This window comes from Brachionichthys hirsutus, chromosome 13 (assembly GCF_040956055.1).
Source record: "Brachionichthys hirsutus isolate HB-005 chromosome 13, CSIRO-AGI_Bhir_v1, whole genome shotgun sequence".
NCBI lineage: Eukaryota > Metazoa > Chordata > Actinopteri > Lophiiformes > Brachionichthyidae > Brachionichthys > Brachionichthys hirsutus.
The window spans coordinates 3,096,224-3,114,190 of NC_090909.1; the positions used below are offsets into that span (position 1 = coordinate 3,096,224).

Below are 17,967 nucleotides of genomic sequence, written 5' to 3' on the forward strand. Positions count from 1 at the left end.
CCAAGCATACATTCTTTTTTTTTTTTTATTAACACTTTAATTTTAACTGTATCGAATAAAAGTTCAAGTGGAGCCCGACCCCCGTCCTGAACCGGCCCGATCCCATCACACGCCTGGATGCTGAAGGTCCGTTGTGTTCAGGCTTGGCCTGTATTTATCAGCGCACCCCATGCAGGCTCTGCTCCAGCGTGCCGGGAGTCTGATAAATCCGAGCCCTCGAGTGTCTTTATCAGCCGAGTCCAGCCCCAGATACTGAGGGACATCTGTGGTTAGCAGAGACGTACTCGGTCCTCTGATAGCATCCCGCTGTGTTTGGTCAGGGCGGCTCGCCTTAAGGATCTTTGAAAGATGGGCACGTCTTGCCTGCTGTAAGGGTTGCAGAGAGCTGGTTCTAATAATGAAAGCCTGTAGATACTCTAAAGGAGCCACGGATGATGTGAAAGGTTGCTCGTCTTTCTTTGTATGGAGGCCGTGATGAACTCGCAGCCTGTCCTTTAGCCCGTTATCAGACCGGATGGGCTCCAGTAAAGGAAAAGCCGGTAGAGATAAAGGGACGGGCGGCTGAAGCGCTCGCTTTCTCGCGTGCCTCGGTTCGTTTCGTGTTTTATTCGTGTGCTCTTTCCTGAAGGTCAACATGCATCGTAACCAACACTAGCCTAAACCTCTCCGGCCTAAATGAGGCTGTGGATTCCTCTCTATGCAAGACTTTCAACTGACATCTCCATCGTTCACTCGCCCGTCTGCTTGGATCTCGGCTGGCGTGACTAAGATTCTTTGTCACGGTGCACCGCGGCAGCGGCACCAGGCAGGGCGCTTCCGGGGCTCCGACCCGTCCCGGCTAACAGGCTTAGGCCGCCCCGCCCTGTTTCACTCCACACAGCATCCATCTTTCATTTCACGCAAACACAATGCCGAGGATCCGAACAGCCAGCGCAGAGAAACACTGAAAATAATGCAGGACAAAATGCAAATAAGCAAATAAGCATGTTCATTATGCACACACACACACACACACACACACACATCATGCCTCTACCATACATGTCTGTGTCTTTTATTCTAAACACATGTGCATGATTGCAGATCGCCTGCTCCTCTTGCAGCACCCCCCCTCCACTCCTGGATCCACTCTCTTGCTCCGCCCTCCTTCCTGTCGTTGGTTATCTGCTGGGCACAAAGCAACCGAATTCAGTGACAGTAGCGTGTTAGAATAGATCACGCCACGTGGCCGACGAGTGATTTTAACGTCAAAGTTCAAGCGCAATAGTTTTTACTAGTTTTTGTCTTTTTTCTACTGTGTTCCAGATGTGACCATAGCAACCAGAGAAACCAGCATTATGACTGTGTGTGTGTGTGTGTGTGTGTGTGTGCGATCAGCGCTGCGTTTGTTTGCAGCGGGTGGGGGGGTGGGGGGGGTTGTGGCTGTACATCCAGCATGCAGGATGGCACAGATGGTGAGGGAATGATGCCCATGCTCGCTGCAGATTTACGTCCCTCCCCCGTAAAGTGTGCATCCCTCTCGTTTAGAGCGTGTGCATCGCCGTCGCCATGGCGGGATGCGAACGCGTGACGCCGCCAGCCACCTATTTCCAGAGCTGGGTTGTCTGTTGCACCTCACGGGCGCTTTGTGTCCAAATGAATTCTCCCCCCCCCCCGCTGTGTGCAAATGATCATTTAGCTCCTCGTGAAGCGAACAGATGCAGAATGTGTTTCCTTGAGCTGAGCTTTATTTCCTGTATTTTCCCATCTCACGTTGCTTTCCTCCTTTGACTCACCTCAGATCGCTCTGGGAAGCACTCCACCATGCCCGACTCACCTGCAGACGTCAAGACACAGTCCAGGTTGACCCCCCCGACCATGCCGCCTCCCCCCAGCACGCAAGGAGCACCCCGAAATAGCTCGTACACCCCCACCACATGTGAGTAATGCCGCTCTGTGGCAAACAGCTGCTGTGTTTGATTGTTGATGATGAAAGCGTTATTTAGACAGTTGACGCAGGAGCAGTGATCTTCCGCTCAAATTATTGATCACCATTTAAAGTTGGTTGATTCCCAATCATGAATTGTCCCGGTAAGTTTCTCCTGTTGTGTAGAACAGAATGCGGCGCTCAGAATCTCAAAGGGAATTGGTTCATGTTTGGTGCGTAATTCATGAATTATAAGTCCATATAATTAGACATGAGCTGAAGCTGACTTTATTAAGCCGAGCTCTGGCTTCAGTCCTGATTCGTCCCGTTCACATTAAATGCAGCATCTTCCTAAATAGCATCATTCATTCAAGGACGTATTGAGGGCCAAGGCTTTGCAGGCCTCGTGTTCAGCGTTCCGTGTAGAGTCACAGTCGGTACCAGAAGAGGAACCGCGGGATGGACGCATCCCTGTGAAGAACACGCATGGAAACCCAAACACTAGCGCTCCTTCAGTTTCATCCTAACCAGGTGAAATTATCCTTTTCAACGTCCTTCGGAACAACTCGGCTAACCAAGTCTATTCACGCCCGCGCAGGCGAACGGTCGGCGCTTTGCTATGACGTATTTCAAGCAAATTGCCACCTCGTATTCGCAGAATAGTGCACGCTTAACCACTTGCGTGAAGAGCACTAGAATCAGAGAATGCAACTCCCTGCAGTTCAAAGTGCTCAAAGCACTCAAGTCTGCATTAGCGGTGCTGGTTCTCTGCGGCGGAGGGAATATTCTCTCTCAATCACTTCAACTCTCCCTTTCGTCATCTCTGGCATTTACTTTCTCCCCCCCTCTCTCTCTCCCTTTGTATCTGTCTTTCTCTTTTTTTCTCTCCGTCTTTTGCAAACGCTCACGCTCCACAATTAACATTGGGGTTTCCGTGCAAAGAGGGAGGAAAGGCCCGAGTCTCTCATTACGCATGCCAAAGGTTTGAACAAAGCCGTATGCTTTGATTTCCACCCGACGTAATTGTTACCAGATGCAGTTTGAGTATCTCGTCTCTCTCTCTCGCCTCACTTTACAGTGGCAGCTTTGGATCGCGGCCAGAAGGGGAGTGAGTGGATCACTAGTCAGAACCTAATCTCATTAGAGAGAAAGCTTTGTGCCGCCTTGTATCTCTTTGTACCCCCCCCCCCCCCCCCCACCAACACTTACATAGACACATACTGCTGTGGGGGGGGGGTGAAGGTCAGCCTCCCTGGCTTGTTTGGACAGCAATAAAGGAGCGAGGAGCAGGAGGTAAAGGGAGGCGACGTGTCCCAGAAATATGTTTTTTACGAGAGGATGCGGCGCAGGATCAAAGGAGACGGCGTGATTGGAAACATGTGGAGGATTGCGAGTTTTCAGGGGAATGTAAATGATTTCAAACGAGTGGTTAGTCCTCAGTGAAGCCTTTGTTGGTGTTTGTGAAACGCGCAGTCGGTGGGTTTCGTGTTATTTTGGAGCAAATGCACAAAAATACAAAACTGTCGAAGACGAGTGTTTATAGAATGTCTCGTTTCTTCACATTATGTCCTTCTGCCCTTGTTTTCACACAGTAACCAATGGCAGTAGTCACTCTCCCACGGCGCTCAACGGCGCTCCGTCTCCGCCGAACGGCTACAGCAACGGGCCCAGCTCCTCCTCCTCATCCTCGCTGGCCAATCAGCAGCTGCCGCCGGCCTGCGGCGCCCGGCAGCTCAGCAAGCTCAAGCGGTTCCTCACGACCCTGCAGCAGTTCGGCAACGACATCTCGCCCGAAATCGGCGAAAGGGTTCGCACGTTGGTCCTCGGACTCGTGGTAAGCGGCCTCCTCCTGTTCCAGTGAGATGGGAATCAGGGAATCTGAGAGAGAGAACCAAAAGTTTAAATAGTGTCACATGTTCCAGTCGCAAAGATGAATTCATGAAATATTTAGACATGGTTGATTGTGGCAGAAATCTGATCCGTCATCATGTGGTCCTTCAAGCTTTGGTATCGCAAGGCCGGATGCCTTGCTAAAATATATAGATAGAATCAATCAGGTGCAATAATACTGCACAAAAAATAAAATAAAATGAAAATAAACCCTGTAAAATAAGAAAACATTTAACCAACAGAGATTTCAAGACAGATGCTATTCCGGCTGATATTGGTTATTTTGAAGGCTGCCTTAAAATAAGATTTACACGATCTGAGGATAACAAGCAGGGGAATACAGAAAGAGCGATAGAATGTTGTGGAGATGGAGGGAGGGATTCTTTTTAATTAACCACACAGAGCATAGCCTCCTTTAGCTTCCCTGTGTTTATTTTTTCTCACCCACTGCATATGCACATGCCTCTCCCATCACTCTCTCTCTCTCTCGCTCTCCCCCCTGCCTTATTGAAAAGAGTGACACTGTTAATTAGCTAGTTGTGTGCTGGGGAGAAGGGGAGCGGGAGACTCTGGAGGTTTCGCTGGCTGTCAAGAACAGCCCCGACGCAATCTGGGCGAACAGATGTAAAGATGAACGTAACAAAATTCAGGTCTGGGAAATGCAGAGGGGAAATAATATCTGCTGCTTCTGTAATGCTCTCTGGGGTTTGTTCTTCTTCTTCTTCTTCTTTGGTTGTGTGTTTTTTTACCGAGCCGATTCTTCTCCCTTTCTTCATCCTTTCACTCTTTCGTTCTTCATCTTGGGAACGGTTCGTGTTGACAATTAAAAATAGCGCCGCCGTCGACTTGTCAGCCGTTCGCGTGACTTACAAGCAGCCCAAGAACTCCAGACAGAAGAATTGTTGCTTTGGTGTGAGATATGTAACCCACTTCTCAATCCCCACTGCACTAAACTAAAAACACAAATATCCCCCCCCCCCTCCCTGTGTTTTGCACATTTGCCCGCGCTTCCCGTGCTTTTCAATGCATTTAGGTCACCTTGTTTTTTAGCTGGCCTCTGGGGGGGGGGGGTCATAAGGTCTGTGTTGTTCCTGCAAGGCCGACCTCGTGTTATTGGCGATAAATGATGAAAAAGCATCGCAGAGAATCGCGTCTTTAACACAAGCAACGTGTGCAGCGAAGCAGAAATGAGCTAATGCTCTAAAATCTTGATTCCATATTTGTAAAGTGGATGTTTTCCTTGTGTGTGTCGCTGCTTTCGCTTTGACTCGCTCCATATGCTTCCTCTTACAAAACCCGAAACAACCACCGCGAGCTCACGTGTAGCTTAGCTTCCAATAAGTAATATTATCGCTTAATGCCTTCCACATGGACTCATGTGTTTTCTCTCTCTCTCTCTCTTTTCCAGAATTCCACGCTAACCATCGAAGAATTCCACTCCAAGCTGCAAGAAGCGACCAACTTCCCCCTGCGACCTTTCGTCATTCCCTTTCTGAAGGTATAGACATCCGCTACAGAGGGTTTCGGCCGCACCGTCGCACAAATCTGGAAAGCATTTAGCCAGCCTGGATCCAGATGTGCCTGCAGCTCATGTTTGTGGTTTTTCTGCCCGTGTTGCAGCCTCTCTCCTTCGCACCTTTATCTCTGTCGTATCTATATTCCCTAACCTGTTTCTGTTTTTTATCGTCTCGCTCTGCAATTTAACTAAATGCTGTCGCTCTCTCTTTTTTCTTTCTTTTTTTTTTTGTCGCTCGCGTCGCCGCTCTCTTTGCTCAACCCGCGACGTTAAACAGAGCTCAGGTCGTTTTCGGTGCTGAGGCTGACCTCACTCTTTTAGGATTGCTGTTGAACCCGATGTTGTTTCGGCTGTACTTGTTTTTTCTCTGCAGTATTCCGTGCAAGTTTTTTTTTGTTTTCTTTTTTGTGCTGGATCAGAGGGAGATGACTGTGTTTTTTGGCCCAACGACAGCATCCTCTTTCATGGCCTCCTCTGCAGCCTCCCTGACCTCCTTCTCTCAGGCTTGTTCGGCAATCGATTCTTCATCCCCACGAAGCCACATTTTCACTCAGTAGTTCCCATTTGCAGCCATTAGCATGGCTTATTGCCACAGGAAGGGCTCTCTGTGAAGCGTCCTCCGGCGTCCATGCTTGAGTCCATTTGTCAGCGGTTGCCTTGTTTCACTACCCGTCTCTTTATTCCATTTTGAGGGACAGAAACGAAGCGATTGTCTGTTTGCATCTACAGGTGGATCATTGCTGCATTATTGTGTCACACAGATGCGCTTCCTGAATGTGTGCAGCTAAAGCCGTCTCAAAGTTAAGACTTCTGTCTTGACCAATAGGACTGATGTCTGAGAGATCGCATTAGCAGCGGTTGTCTCCTTTTGTTCTCCCGTTTCTCATCTCCCACCCTCAGTCCTTCCTGATATCTCTGTCTACACCTTTTCTACCCCTCCCTCCCCTGCTGTGTGTGTCTGAGCGACAGACCTGAGGTTAATGTGACCCATGAACGCTCGACGGCTCTCTGTGAGCATGTCGGCCGTGTGCGTATATTATCCACTCACGCCCTGCCTGCATGCTGGCAGCAGAAATTGCTCCCAGCAGACATGCCTTTTGCTGGCTGCTAACGAAACAAACGGGGACTTTGTGTAAATTCCGCCCCCCCCCCCCCCCCCCTCCTCACATCGCGCTCTTATTCTGAAGTTTTCTCTGCCTCACCTCCTCATTTGTTCTCTCTCCAGCTCCATCCCTGTTCTGTTTCTGTTTACCGTCCCCCATCTATCCATCCTCCGGTCCCTCCTTCCCAGCTCCTCTCCTTGCCAGATGGTTAGTGTATCACTGGGATGGCTGCAGAATCAAAGATGCAACCCCCCCCCCCCCCCCATCTCTCTCCATCTCTCCCCAGTCTAATTTTAGTGTCTTCCCACTGTGGGGACTTTAATGCCAGCTACCATATGGCAGCACAGAGCAGTTGGACGTGTAGGGGAGCTTTTATAGGTACGTGGAAGCGCGGCTCCGACAACGTGCATCAGGGCTCAGAGTTTTTCATTACACCAAGGTTAGTCTCAGCTCAACCCCCCCTACCCCCCCCCCTCAACACCCACTCCAACCCACTCTTAATCCTTAACCACAAATTGGTCCGTAGTCTTTACTGGAAGGAGGCAATCCCAAACCACACAGCGCCTGATGCGTTTGGTGAGACGCCACCGTCGCGTTGCACTTACACAGCAGCGTTCCTCCTTTTTCGAGTTGTATCCCGTTTTTTTTTTTACTTTTGTTCCTGCGTTTTGCTTTTTCGCCGTTAGCAGAAATAAGCGGAGCGCTTGCGAATAAAGACGTTTGGCTCAAGGAGAAAGACAGAGAGGGGTCGGGTCGTGACAGGGAATAATTGAAACGAGGCAATATAGGATGCACGAGAATGACGTCACCAAGATTCTCCTCCAGCTGCAAATAACGCAGAAACAGGAAGTGGAAGGGGGGGGGGGGCAGCATATCCTGGATGTAGCCCTTTTCCGAATTGTTTTTGGCACCGTGACGGCGTGACAGTGACGGATCCGGCGTTTTTCTCATAAATTATCCCGGCTGGATTTTAGCTGCGGTTGCTGAACGCTACTTGAAGTTTTCCTTCCATGCAAGTGCAGATGTTGGTTGCCATAACTGCACGGAGGCAAAGTGCCATCATTTATCATGTGAAAAACGATCCTTCAGCCTCTCTTCGGCAGTCTCCTTTGTTAATGCATCCCACATCTCTGGCAGTTAGGACGACCTCTAATTAATGAAAGAGGAGTCCATCAGGGTCAGAGCGATCCATTTAATTCTCTTCTTTCACGGGGCAATTACGATCATAAACTATTAACGGACCATTAGCTCGGGCAGGTAAAGCGAAGGCCGGCGCTATTACGGCAGCCAATTACACGAGATGGCTTTTTGTATGAGGTCTCATTGTGAGCCTTCCTGATGCAACACTTTCATCTCCTTGCTTCAAAACCTCCCCCCCCCCCCATCAGATGTCTTTGAAGTCCGGTGCGTTCCTACCTGCGTGACGCTGGAACTCCAAATGATGTTATTGAGATTAGTCTGCTAAAAAACTTTTTTTGTTTTAACGTTATCGTTTCATGTTCTTGTCAGAAAATGTGTTTCCATTTGTCATATTTGTTGTAAACAAGTGATTGTGAGTTTTCTGTTGATCGAAATACTTAAATCCAACATGACAAAACTACATTTCCTGTTTGTCACCCTGGCCGGTTTTCTTTATCCTGCTGCCTTTTTGAAATCCCATGTCCGACCGTCTCGCCGGTTCAGCCCGAACTGCAATCGTTGTGTCATAATAACCTTTACAGTTCGTCCCAGTAAAGACGCGGCGGCCCCCCCCGTCATTTTACAGAGTGAGTAATGAGTCGCCGTCTCCTCCTGCAGGCCAACCTGCCGCTCCTTCAGAGGGAGCTGCTGCACTGTGCCAGGCTGGCCAAGCAGAACCCGGCTCAGTACCTGGCCCAGCACGAGCAGCTGCTCCTGGACACCAGCACCACCTCCCCAGTGGACTCGTCTGAACTTCTGCTGGATGTCAACGAGAATGGAAAAAGAAGGACACCAGATAGGTGGGTGCATTTTTTTTTTTATTAATTTTTTTTTTATTCAGGATGTTAATTTCTTGCTTTGGGAATAATGCGTGTTAAAATCGTAACAAATTCACTCATAGTAGAGCTGGAGACACCCAAACACCAAAAAAAAGAACACAGAAATCTACAGTATGGATTGAATTGTAACTATTTTATTACAAAAAGAATTAACCTTTCATAAAAGTCATTAGTTATGCACAAATGCCTTGATTATTATTATTTTCTTTACTTCTTACTTTCTTTCTTACTTTGTCGAACATTGCGTTTTTGTTACCGGTTCCTGCTGGCACATCGACTTGGAAGCACATTGTCTTTAGAAATCAATTCCCGGGAGTTAAAAAAAAAAAAACATTTTAATGCAGGCAGGGGAGATGAAAATGTACTTTTTTTTATTTGCTGAGGGACAAAAAAAATGGCAAACATGATATTAATAATTCTCACCTCTCTTTTCCCCCCAACAGTCAGATGGGCTGACTTTTTCTGTAATACTTGCATATTTGCAGGCCGTCTGGTGCATAGGGGAGCGAGCTTAGGGGGAAAGGTGGGAATAAAAGTGAGCGAGAGAATATATGGAGAGAGGGAGCAAAAAAAGCATCTGTATAATGTAAAAGAATTGTGTGAATGTGTCTGTGTGTGTGTGCAGTTCTTTATCCATAGTGAAAGCATGAGTGTGTCTCATGTATCTATGAGTGTGTGTGTGTGTGTGTGTGTGTGTGGCTGCCTAGGGAGATGGGCTGATAACACATACAGATGAGGCTCCAGCACCGATAGGGCTGGCTAAGCACCTCTGCTTTCTGCTTACCTCTGCTCTGTATTCTCACTTATTGAACCCCTTTGTGGAATATTGGAATTTGTATGGGAAGCCTTAATTACAGAAAGCACTGCATCCTGATTAATACCGCCGTCTGCTGGAACTGTACAGGGATGAGGTCGTACGGTCTGTGTAAGAGGGTAAAGCATGCGTGTGCAGACTGCAAAATCTGCAGGGCAGATTCCCTTTATTTTCACGGCATTCATTATAATGGAGCCACACCCGAGTCCACTTTATTGCATTTAGTGTTTGCTTGGAATTTAAATGTGCACTAATGGATCTGAACGATTTTTCCATTCTTAATGTGAATGTGAACTTGTAGCAGCTATTTCACAATACAATTCTAACAAGTGACTGGATTATATCCCCTGAAAGGCTGACAGGCTTTTATTTTGGAGAGGCCAGAGGGAATTTAGAAATAAAAGTTTACCTTTAATGACTGTCAGTTTCAAATTAAGAGCAGGGGACTTCCTTTAGTTGGGTTTGTAGGTGATGCTGGTCATTATGGGATGCAATTGAATCAATTTTCTCGAAACTGAAATCTTAAAATTGCAAGCATGCATCTTCAGTGGGAAAATTATTATGTGTGCACACATCAGTGCATTGTACAGATGACTTTGTGTGTGCTATAAACATTGCTGCCCCAGGAAGGGTGGGGGTGGGGGGGATGGATGGATGAGTCAAGGAAGGCAGCAAGAGACGGACGGATGGGGGGAACGAGCATATGGAGAGCTGTGGCTGAGCATTAGGAGCCCATAAAAACAGCTCATTAAGAAGTTCAATCTGTTCATAGGAGAGAGGGCTGGGGGAGAGGGAGGAAAGGAGGACTGCAGAAAGAGGGAGGAGGTTGGCAAGATTTAACTGTGAACTGACAAAGCTGAGAGCACACACACATACACGCACACACACGCATGTGCTAGCGTGCACACACACAAACACACCTGGCAACATTAATCTCTGGAAGCAGGCTAACCAAAATCCACCTGATCCCTTGGAAGCGAGTTTGAATGTTACGTGTGTTTGAGCTTTAGTTGTGTGTGTGTGTGTGTGTGTGTGTGTTGATGCCCAAAATATCATTCAGGCCTTTATTTCCTCACGGTTGAAGTATTTCATGGTTTTCTTTTTATCCGCGTGAGTCAAAAATCAGTCGTCAGACGAAATGCAGCTGCGAGAGAAAATAACATTTTCCCCAATTTAAACCCCATCATGGCCCGGCGGCGAGTTTAATCATGAAATCACCGTAAATCAAAGCGCTGTCTTTTATTTCTGTTTTTTTTTTCACCACGCAGAACCAAAGAGAATGGCTTCGAGCGAGATGGTGCCCTGCACCCAGATGTTCACCCCAACAAGCGGCCCTGCACCATAAGCCCCGCCCAGCGCTTCAGCCCATCCAATGGGCTCTCCTATCAGCCCAACGGCCTGCCCCACCCCGGGCCGCTCCCTCCGCAGCACTACAGGCTGGACGACATGGCCATCGCCCATCACTACCGCGACAACTACAGACACCCAGCCTCCAATCACCGGGAGATGAGGGAGAGGCCTCGGCCAATCGGTGAGCACGCGGGGAAGGACGGCGGGCGGAAGTGTGTCCGTCCACACTTTTGCACAACTGTCACTCAGGTGCAACTGTCCTAATGTTTAAACGCCGTCGGAGCATTAGACAATTTCCTGCATAGCATGAGTCTCCATAATGACGACTCTGGCAGAGCTCTAAAAATAGGAGAGACATTTGCTGCGTCTCTCCTTGTGATAGATTTTTATTGGAAGCTCAGTCATTTGAGTTCTGTCCTCGGGGTAGGGGAGAGATATGGAGGCAAGCGGGGGGGTAGGCAGAAGGAGAAAGAAATGGATGGAAAGAGAGTTTCAACGTGGGACCAAATGAGGGATATATCGGAGGGAGTGATGGAGCATCGTTGCACCGATCCTCTGTGTCATTCCGGCTCGCCCTTTATCTTCCGTCCATCTGCCTGTCTTCTTTCAGGGATGCACGCGGGCGCCAGGCAGGAAGAAGTGATCGACCACAGGCTGACAGACAGAGAGTGGGCTGAGGAGTGGAAGCACCTTGACCATGTAAGAAAAGTAATAACATTTTTTATTACTATACCTATTCATTTTTTTCCTGGAGTGCGATAGAGCTTAGTAACAACCTCATTTCGGTCATTCTGACTTGTATATATTTCAACCTGATCCAAGTCTATGTGTAAACTCAGCGCCTTGCCCATTCCCTTTCGCCCTCAGCTGCTCAACTGCATCATGGACATGGTGGAGAAGACGAGGCGTTCACTGACGGTGCTGCGGCGATGCCAGGAGGCCGACCGCGAGGAGCTCAACTACTGGATCCGCCGATACAGCGACGCCGAAGAGCTGAAGAAGGGCACCACCAGCGGGCAGCAGAGGCAGCAGAGCCCAGCAGCACAGGAAAATGCCACATCAGGTAGGGGGACAATGGTCTGATGATGAAATGTGACACTTTTAAATCCACTAAGGGTGATGGTGAATTTGAGGTTCCACATGGTTCAACTCTAGGCCCACTAGCGTTGAGAATTGTATTCTCTTCTGCTCTCGACCTGAGCGCTTTTACACTTAAAATAAATCATGGCATTCTGTAACGTAATCTTTTAAAGATAGCTTTAGATAATTGTGGTAGAAGGTGGCCAATATTTCGCACTGTTGTCTGACAGTGTGATGGTCACGGAGCCACACTCTCCTGCCGGCTCTGGCTTCGGTTTAGAATTCTCATGGAAACCCAGAAATAATTTATCTTACTTCTACACATGTTTCAGCTGGTTTCATGAATTAAGTGTACATGTGTCCTTGATTTCATTAATTTAAGACCATTAATGACTGAAACTCTTCAAATGAGGTAGTTGAGTGTATTTTAGCTCAATAGAGCTTTTTACTTCAATTAAAAATGGTGAAAGAAATACCCTAATGGCGAGCTAGTTTCCTGCTTATTTTACTGAATAAGTGTTTAGAGTGGTTTGCCATGTACAGAAAGCGATTTCTCACATTTCAAAAGCCATATTTCATGAAGTCCCAGGTGCAATTATTAGATACATTTTTGTACATGTTCTCAGATCAACTACTTATTTCTTATATTTATTTAGATTTTGTTTTTACTGCAGAGCAGTTTCAAAAACAACTGGATGAAAATGAAAGTGCAACTGAGGCTGTACGATATGCTGGCTGTTCTTTACTTTCTCATGCCGCTTGATCTCTGACCATCTTGGCTTGTGTCCCCCTCAGAAATCCAGAGAGAGCTGCTCCACCGGCCGGTGTCGGGATACGTTCCTGAAGAGATCTGGAAAAAAGCCGGTGAGCCATCGCGACGCCGGCACACACTTTAGCGCTCTTTATCTTTATCGCTATGAAGCTTTTTAAGACAAAACCATTGCAGTGGGCGGTGTGTGTGATGCACATCCGTTCCAAATCAGACCTTTCCGTGTGGATTTTTCATATCCGCAACATCTCTGCACGGGCTACCCGCTTCCTCCTAAAGTCCAAAAACATGCAGTATAAGTGATTTGATGGCTTGTCCAGGCTGTATCTCAACTCTGGCCCAATGCCAGCTGGGATGGATGGCGATCGGGTAACATCTAACGAGAGTCACACGGTACCGGAATCTCCCTCCTCGTCCCCGTGTGTTGTTCCCATCATCGATTTCCTCCTCTGGTTGACTTGAATTAAAGTCTTGGCCTGTATTTGATTCCAAATGTCAGGTTGTAAAATCATTTTATTGAGCCAGTCAACATAAGTAGCTTTTATTGCAGCTTTTGTAAAAGTGCAGCAGCAAGGCCTGGTGTGTCTCTGTTTGTGCTTTCGACCCCTTTGCGATGGACATTGTCGTCGTCCTGTATAATGAATGCGTTGTAAAACCAAAGAGCGGAATGTTTGGAGCCAGTTACTTTGAGTATGGGATCTAATTTGTTGCTTAAGCAGTTTTTATTAGCTGCCATTGAATTTGCGTGGTACACAAAACTGCGTTCTCGGAACTCACGAGCCTCGTTGCAATCGCCGCTATCGTCTCGGAAAACGGAAAGAATTTTCCGCGGAGGGTTCAACGCCTGAGGAATCCACTTTGTATTCACCGTCAGCGATACAGTATATCTGCTTCTTAAACCCCTCAGAGAAAAGGAAATTGTCCCCTTGCTTGACCAAGCATGATGTGTGAGAACAAGTAATATGCATTTAAATTGAATTGAGCATCACCATCGGGACTCTGCCTGCTCTCCAGCACTCTCCTCCTCCTCGCCGGCTTTGATCGATCTTCCATCTAAGGCATTTGGTGTGTAATCACAATTCCATGCACAAGGCATATATCACACACGGCACCAGGGCAATTTCCATGACTTCAGGCAGTACAGTAGGTTAAAGACAAAACCACCCCGGTTAAAAAAAAAAAAGAATTCAGCTCAATCACGACAGAAAGAAAATGTCTATTCGGTCTGATTCTGAAAACAGATCGCGTTTGTAATTTGAGCCTGTTTGTCAGACATGAAGCTGCATCCGTCTTTTGTCTGAGAGATAAATGTCGCCCACTATTTTATTCCTTTCTCCACTCATCCGGCATCCTTTTTATTTTAGTCGCAGATATTCTGGCTGACGAGAGACTGATATAAATGTGACCCAGGGAGGATTGCAAATAGGATTTTTAATAAGACGGAGTGCAGCGGCGAATAAATCTGCTTGGAATGGGCAGAATGTTTGGTGATAAATATTCAGGCACCTTGCACGGCATCCTACCGGCTCCCCACTTCCCTTCGCCACATGGGCCTCTGGGATCACAATGGAAATGCATAATTTAAATATAAATTGCCTGATTTACATAGACAATTAGTCAAGTTACAGGCTTGATGGGAGCAAACAGAAAGCTTTCTTTTTAACTTTGACGTTCAGTCGGAATTCCAGCGCCGAACACCCCGTATGGCGAGGTTATCCATTTCCACGCGCCGGGTAGCGCTCACCAAGCCGCACGACGCTCTGGCTTAAACAGGCGTTCTTTGTGATTAGCTGGGATTAATTGGCACGTGCTGTTGGATATTTTTAAAATTAAGAATCAAAATCATTTCAGAGGGTTGCATCAGAGGATCTACTGTAGCTGATGATGCGGCGTACTCACAGAAGTAGAGCGGGAGGAGACGGGTGGGCAATGGAGACGGCTTCCAAATGTGAATTCCAGCATTTCCTAATAATTAAATGAAAACAATTCATGTTTCATGAGTCCACCTTTTTTTTTTCTTATACCATTTATTTAATATTTAATATACAGGCAGCTGAACTTCTACTAACAAAACTGTTGGGTTTGAGTTATCTCTATAAAAAAGGACTGAAATCAGTTGTGTGGTTTAAGATTTCTCTCCATGTCGTACAAATTTAGCTTTTGTAAGGAGTCCCAGTAACTTCACACCAAGTGTTTGATTTTTATGTTCACAAATAGCAACCGCTTATCCGTGAAAAGTGACATTTGAAACGTGCCAATGAAGGTGAACTTCTAGCGGCGGGGTGAAATAATGCGCGTTATATTGCAGGTGCGGGAGGCTTGACTTCCTCTGTCTCCACACTCTTTCCAGAAGAGGCGGTGAATGAGGTGAAGCGACAGGCCGTGACAGAGCTGCAAAAGGCCGTGTCGGAGGCCGAGCGTAAGGCTCACGAGATGATCAGCGGCGAGCGCGCCAAGATGGAACGCACGGTTGCCGAGGCCAAGCGCCAGGCGGCCGAGGACGCTCTCTCCATCATCAATCAGCAGGAAGACTCCAGCGAGGTAGGAACAAGCACCGCATGACTCAGAGCATCACACAAAGGGCTGCCCTCAATCTTTCAAACGCGTCGTCGGAGCCGCCATCGGCGTCATCGTCTCGTTTGACGTAGATGACAGGATCGTCTCTCACCAAGTCATTTGTGTCATCTTCTGTCGGCGTGCCAGCGGGCTCAGGCCTTCCGGGGTTATCTTCCAGGGATCAAAGAGGCTTTAAAAAGAAAACGAATCCTCAAAATATATTTATCATCACAAAAGGCTGAGAATCAAGCAATGGCTCACTTCCCTCCTGACTTTTTTGCTGCATACCTGCTAGCGTGTTTACAAAGCTGATGCCAGATCAGCTGAGAGGAAGAGAGGCAGGGATCTTTCCTTCGTTGATCGCCGTTGGAGGCTGAAGGGAGGAGACGACGGCTCACGTCCGTCATGACTCGTAGGAGGGACGTCCCAGAGGACACCTCCAGAAGCCGTTTGTGACCCGGTTGTCTCGCTTCCCGTGGCTGTGCAAGCGCTCTCTATGATTGTCAAGACACACAAAGAAGCCCGAAGCGTGGTCAGAGATGCGTTTTTGATCTTTCCGTGGTTTTGTTTCCGGCTTAAGAGGCGCCGTTCGCTGATATTTGCTGTTGACATTTGTGCCTGTGCTCGCACACTTGAAAAATTCGCCCATTGGAATGGTCCGTTTGTCTCGGTAATCTTTCTGCTGTGCTGTATTTGTCAGTTAACGTTGTGTCTGTCTGTCTGTCTGTCAGAGCTGCTGGAACTGCGGCCGCAAAGCCAGTGAAACGTGCAGCGGCTGCAACACGGCGCGCTACTGCGGCTCCTTCTGCCAGCACAAGGACTGGGAGAAGCACCATCACGTCTGTGGCCAGACGGTCCAGAACCAGCAGCAGCAGCAGCAGGGAGGGGTCCCGGGGTCAGAGACCCCTGCCCCCGTCAGCTCCTCCGCCTGCACCCCGAGCAGCGGCACCGGGAGTCCGGCTGCTACGCCACCTGCTGCTACCCCTCGCTCCTCCACCCCCAGCACCCCATCCTCCTCCACCCTAGACAGCACACCACGCTAAGGGACGCTCACGGAGGATGGTGGCGAGCGCCTCCGCGGGGGGGGGGGGGGGGTGACTGTCTACAATGCCTTGCAAAGAGACTAAGCGAATGTGGCCAACAGGAAGTGATGCTTCTGTCTGGGTTGAAGTCGTTGAAGGACGTGGAGGAGGTCCATACTCGGGTCATATTGACTTGTCATGACTCTAAAGAAACACAAAGATATTCTTTGTGTTTGAATGAATTAATTTAAATATTGACATCTTCTCGTTACACTTGCTATCCTTGTCGTGTCTCTGTCGTTGTGCCCGTCGTCTTCGTCGATGCTGTCGTCATTGTAGCTAATCTTATTTTCTCCTGTAAATACTGAGAGACTGATCAGAGGTAGCCGTGAACTCCAAACAAGTATATCTGACCTCCCTTCTGTTTTTTGTTTTTTTTACGGTTTTATTTTCCACCTTTAAATTAATGCTAATTTCCTTCCAGTATCTGGGACACAAGAATAGCCAACCTCATTTACCAAGCAGCATACCAAGGGGACATATCGAGCAAGCAGAATGAATGAAGTCATTAATACTTCTTGTATTTAAAAAAAACTCCCTGAAAGACACACTGACAGAGAGGTAAACACATTTGCCTGGAGAGAGGAGAGGAATGGACTGAATCTCTGGCTTGCAGGCCGTCACTATAGGCAGATGTGCAGCAGATTGCGAGCAGAGCCAGCTGTTCGACCGGCGCTAGTTCCCTCTCGCTTGTAATAATATCCAGGTCAGTGGGCTGGGAAATACAAATCCGCCTCGCTGAAGGACGTCAAAGGAAGAAATCTTGGACAAGCCACAAAACCTTTGCCTAACTGCACATGTGGAGGATGTACAGACTGCAATTCGCACATGCATGCATGGCAGGACACAAGAGCTCCGGAAGAGGACGAGAAGCCCCATTCCCACCAGGTAGACTGTCACATCACCACGGCAACAGCCGCTGGACCTCTTGGAACTGAAAACTACGAACCCCAGTTGGACGCTCACCCGCCCAGGCGCTCCCCTCCTGTCATCGTTTTCCTGATCTTTTTCTGTGGACGTCATGGCGGGTAAAGACTCCCGCCCCATGGTATTGTACATGTTTTGGACAGTTGTGACAATGCATAGTACGCCAAACGTTCTCTCTCAAAAACTTCAAACCTTCAGAGCTCCTTCTCTCTAGCGAGTTTAACACAAAAGTGTTATCTTTTTTCAGAGTTGCTTTTCTATTCTGTGTTTCCAGTGGTAGAACCCTCGTAGCTCTATAAGTTTGACTTCCCCTCGTCCTCAAGAAAAGACACGAGCTATATCTCAGAGCTGCTACTTCAGTCCAAGCTAGCTATCTTTTCTGAGAGCTAGCACGTTGTTGCGCAGAATGTTAATCTAATTGTTTTGTACTAGGGGCGTACATAAATGTTTTTTGCACTGTCACAGAGGTTATTGCGGCATGCTTCTTTTCAGCATAAGTGTATCGTCGATATAGAGCCATAATCCATCTGGCATTTCGTCCTTTTTTACATTCTCGGAATGTAAAAAAAAAAAAACACGCATGCACATTCTCGGAATGTAAAAATCATCCAACCCATATTTTTTTTATTCTTCTTGTTCAACATGCTAACGAAGCGGCCATGACTTTTCTTTGAATAATTACAGACAGTGCATGCACATTACTGAACATTTGTTAAATATTTGTTATTTTACAGAAAAAAAAACCTGAAAAACAGCTAAAAAAAAATACAATTTAAAAGCGAAAAAAAAAAATGTTCTAACCGTCTAACTTTCCAAATGCAGAGGTGTAGACTCCGATTGACAGCTTTAACACTGCAGAGCACCAGGTAACACACAGTATTAACACAAGAGATAAAAACACAAACAAACACACCAAAAACAGCCAAAGACTGACACCAAGGACCAAAATCCTGATT

General features: G+C 47.5%; 1 protein-coding gene across 1 annotated transcript; it reads left to right on the plus strand.

Annotated features, from left to right (window-relative positions):
• Positions 1 to 1,785: 1,785 nt before the first annotated feature.
• runx1t1 (RUNX1 partner transcriptional co-repressor 1) lies at positions 1,786 to 16,045 on the plus strand. The gene is made up of 10 exons (XM_068746951.1): positions 1,786 to 1,918; positions 3,499 to 3,740; positions 5,205 to 5,294; positions 8,213 to 8,394; positions 10,516 to 10,778; positions 11,208 to 11,296; positions 11,465 to 11,660; positions 12,473 to 12,541; positions 14,797 to 14,987; positions 15,734 to 16,045. The coding sequence occupies exons 1-10, from the start codon at positions 1,804 to 1,806 to the stop codon at positions 16,043 to 16,045; spliced, it is 1,749 nt and encodes a 582-aa protein (XP_068603052.1). The 5' UTR covers positions 1,786 to 1,803.
• Positions 16,046 to 17,967: the final 1,922 nt, after the last annotated feature.

Bases quoted from the DNA above. Each gene is read 5' to 3' on its own strand.
- runx1t1 (XM_068746951.1), top strand. From the start codon at position 1,804: ATGCCCGACTCACCTGCAGACGTCAAGACACAGTCCAGGTTGACCCCC. The intron at 1,919-3,498 runs GTGAGTAATGCC...GTTTTCACACAG, and splicing joins CTCGTACACCCCCACCACAT to TAACCAATGGCAGTAGTCAC. The intron at 14,988-15,733 runs GTAGGAACAAGC...TCTGTCTGTCAG, and splicing joins AGCAGGAAGACTCCAGCGAG to AGCTGCTGGAACTGCGGCCG.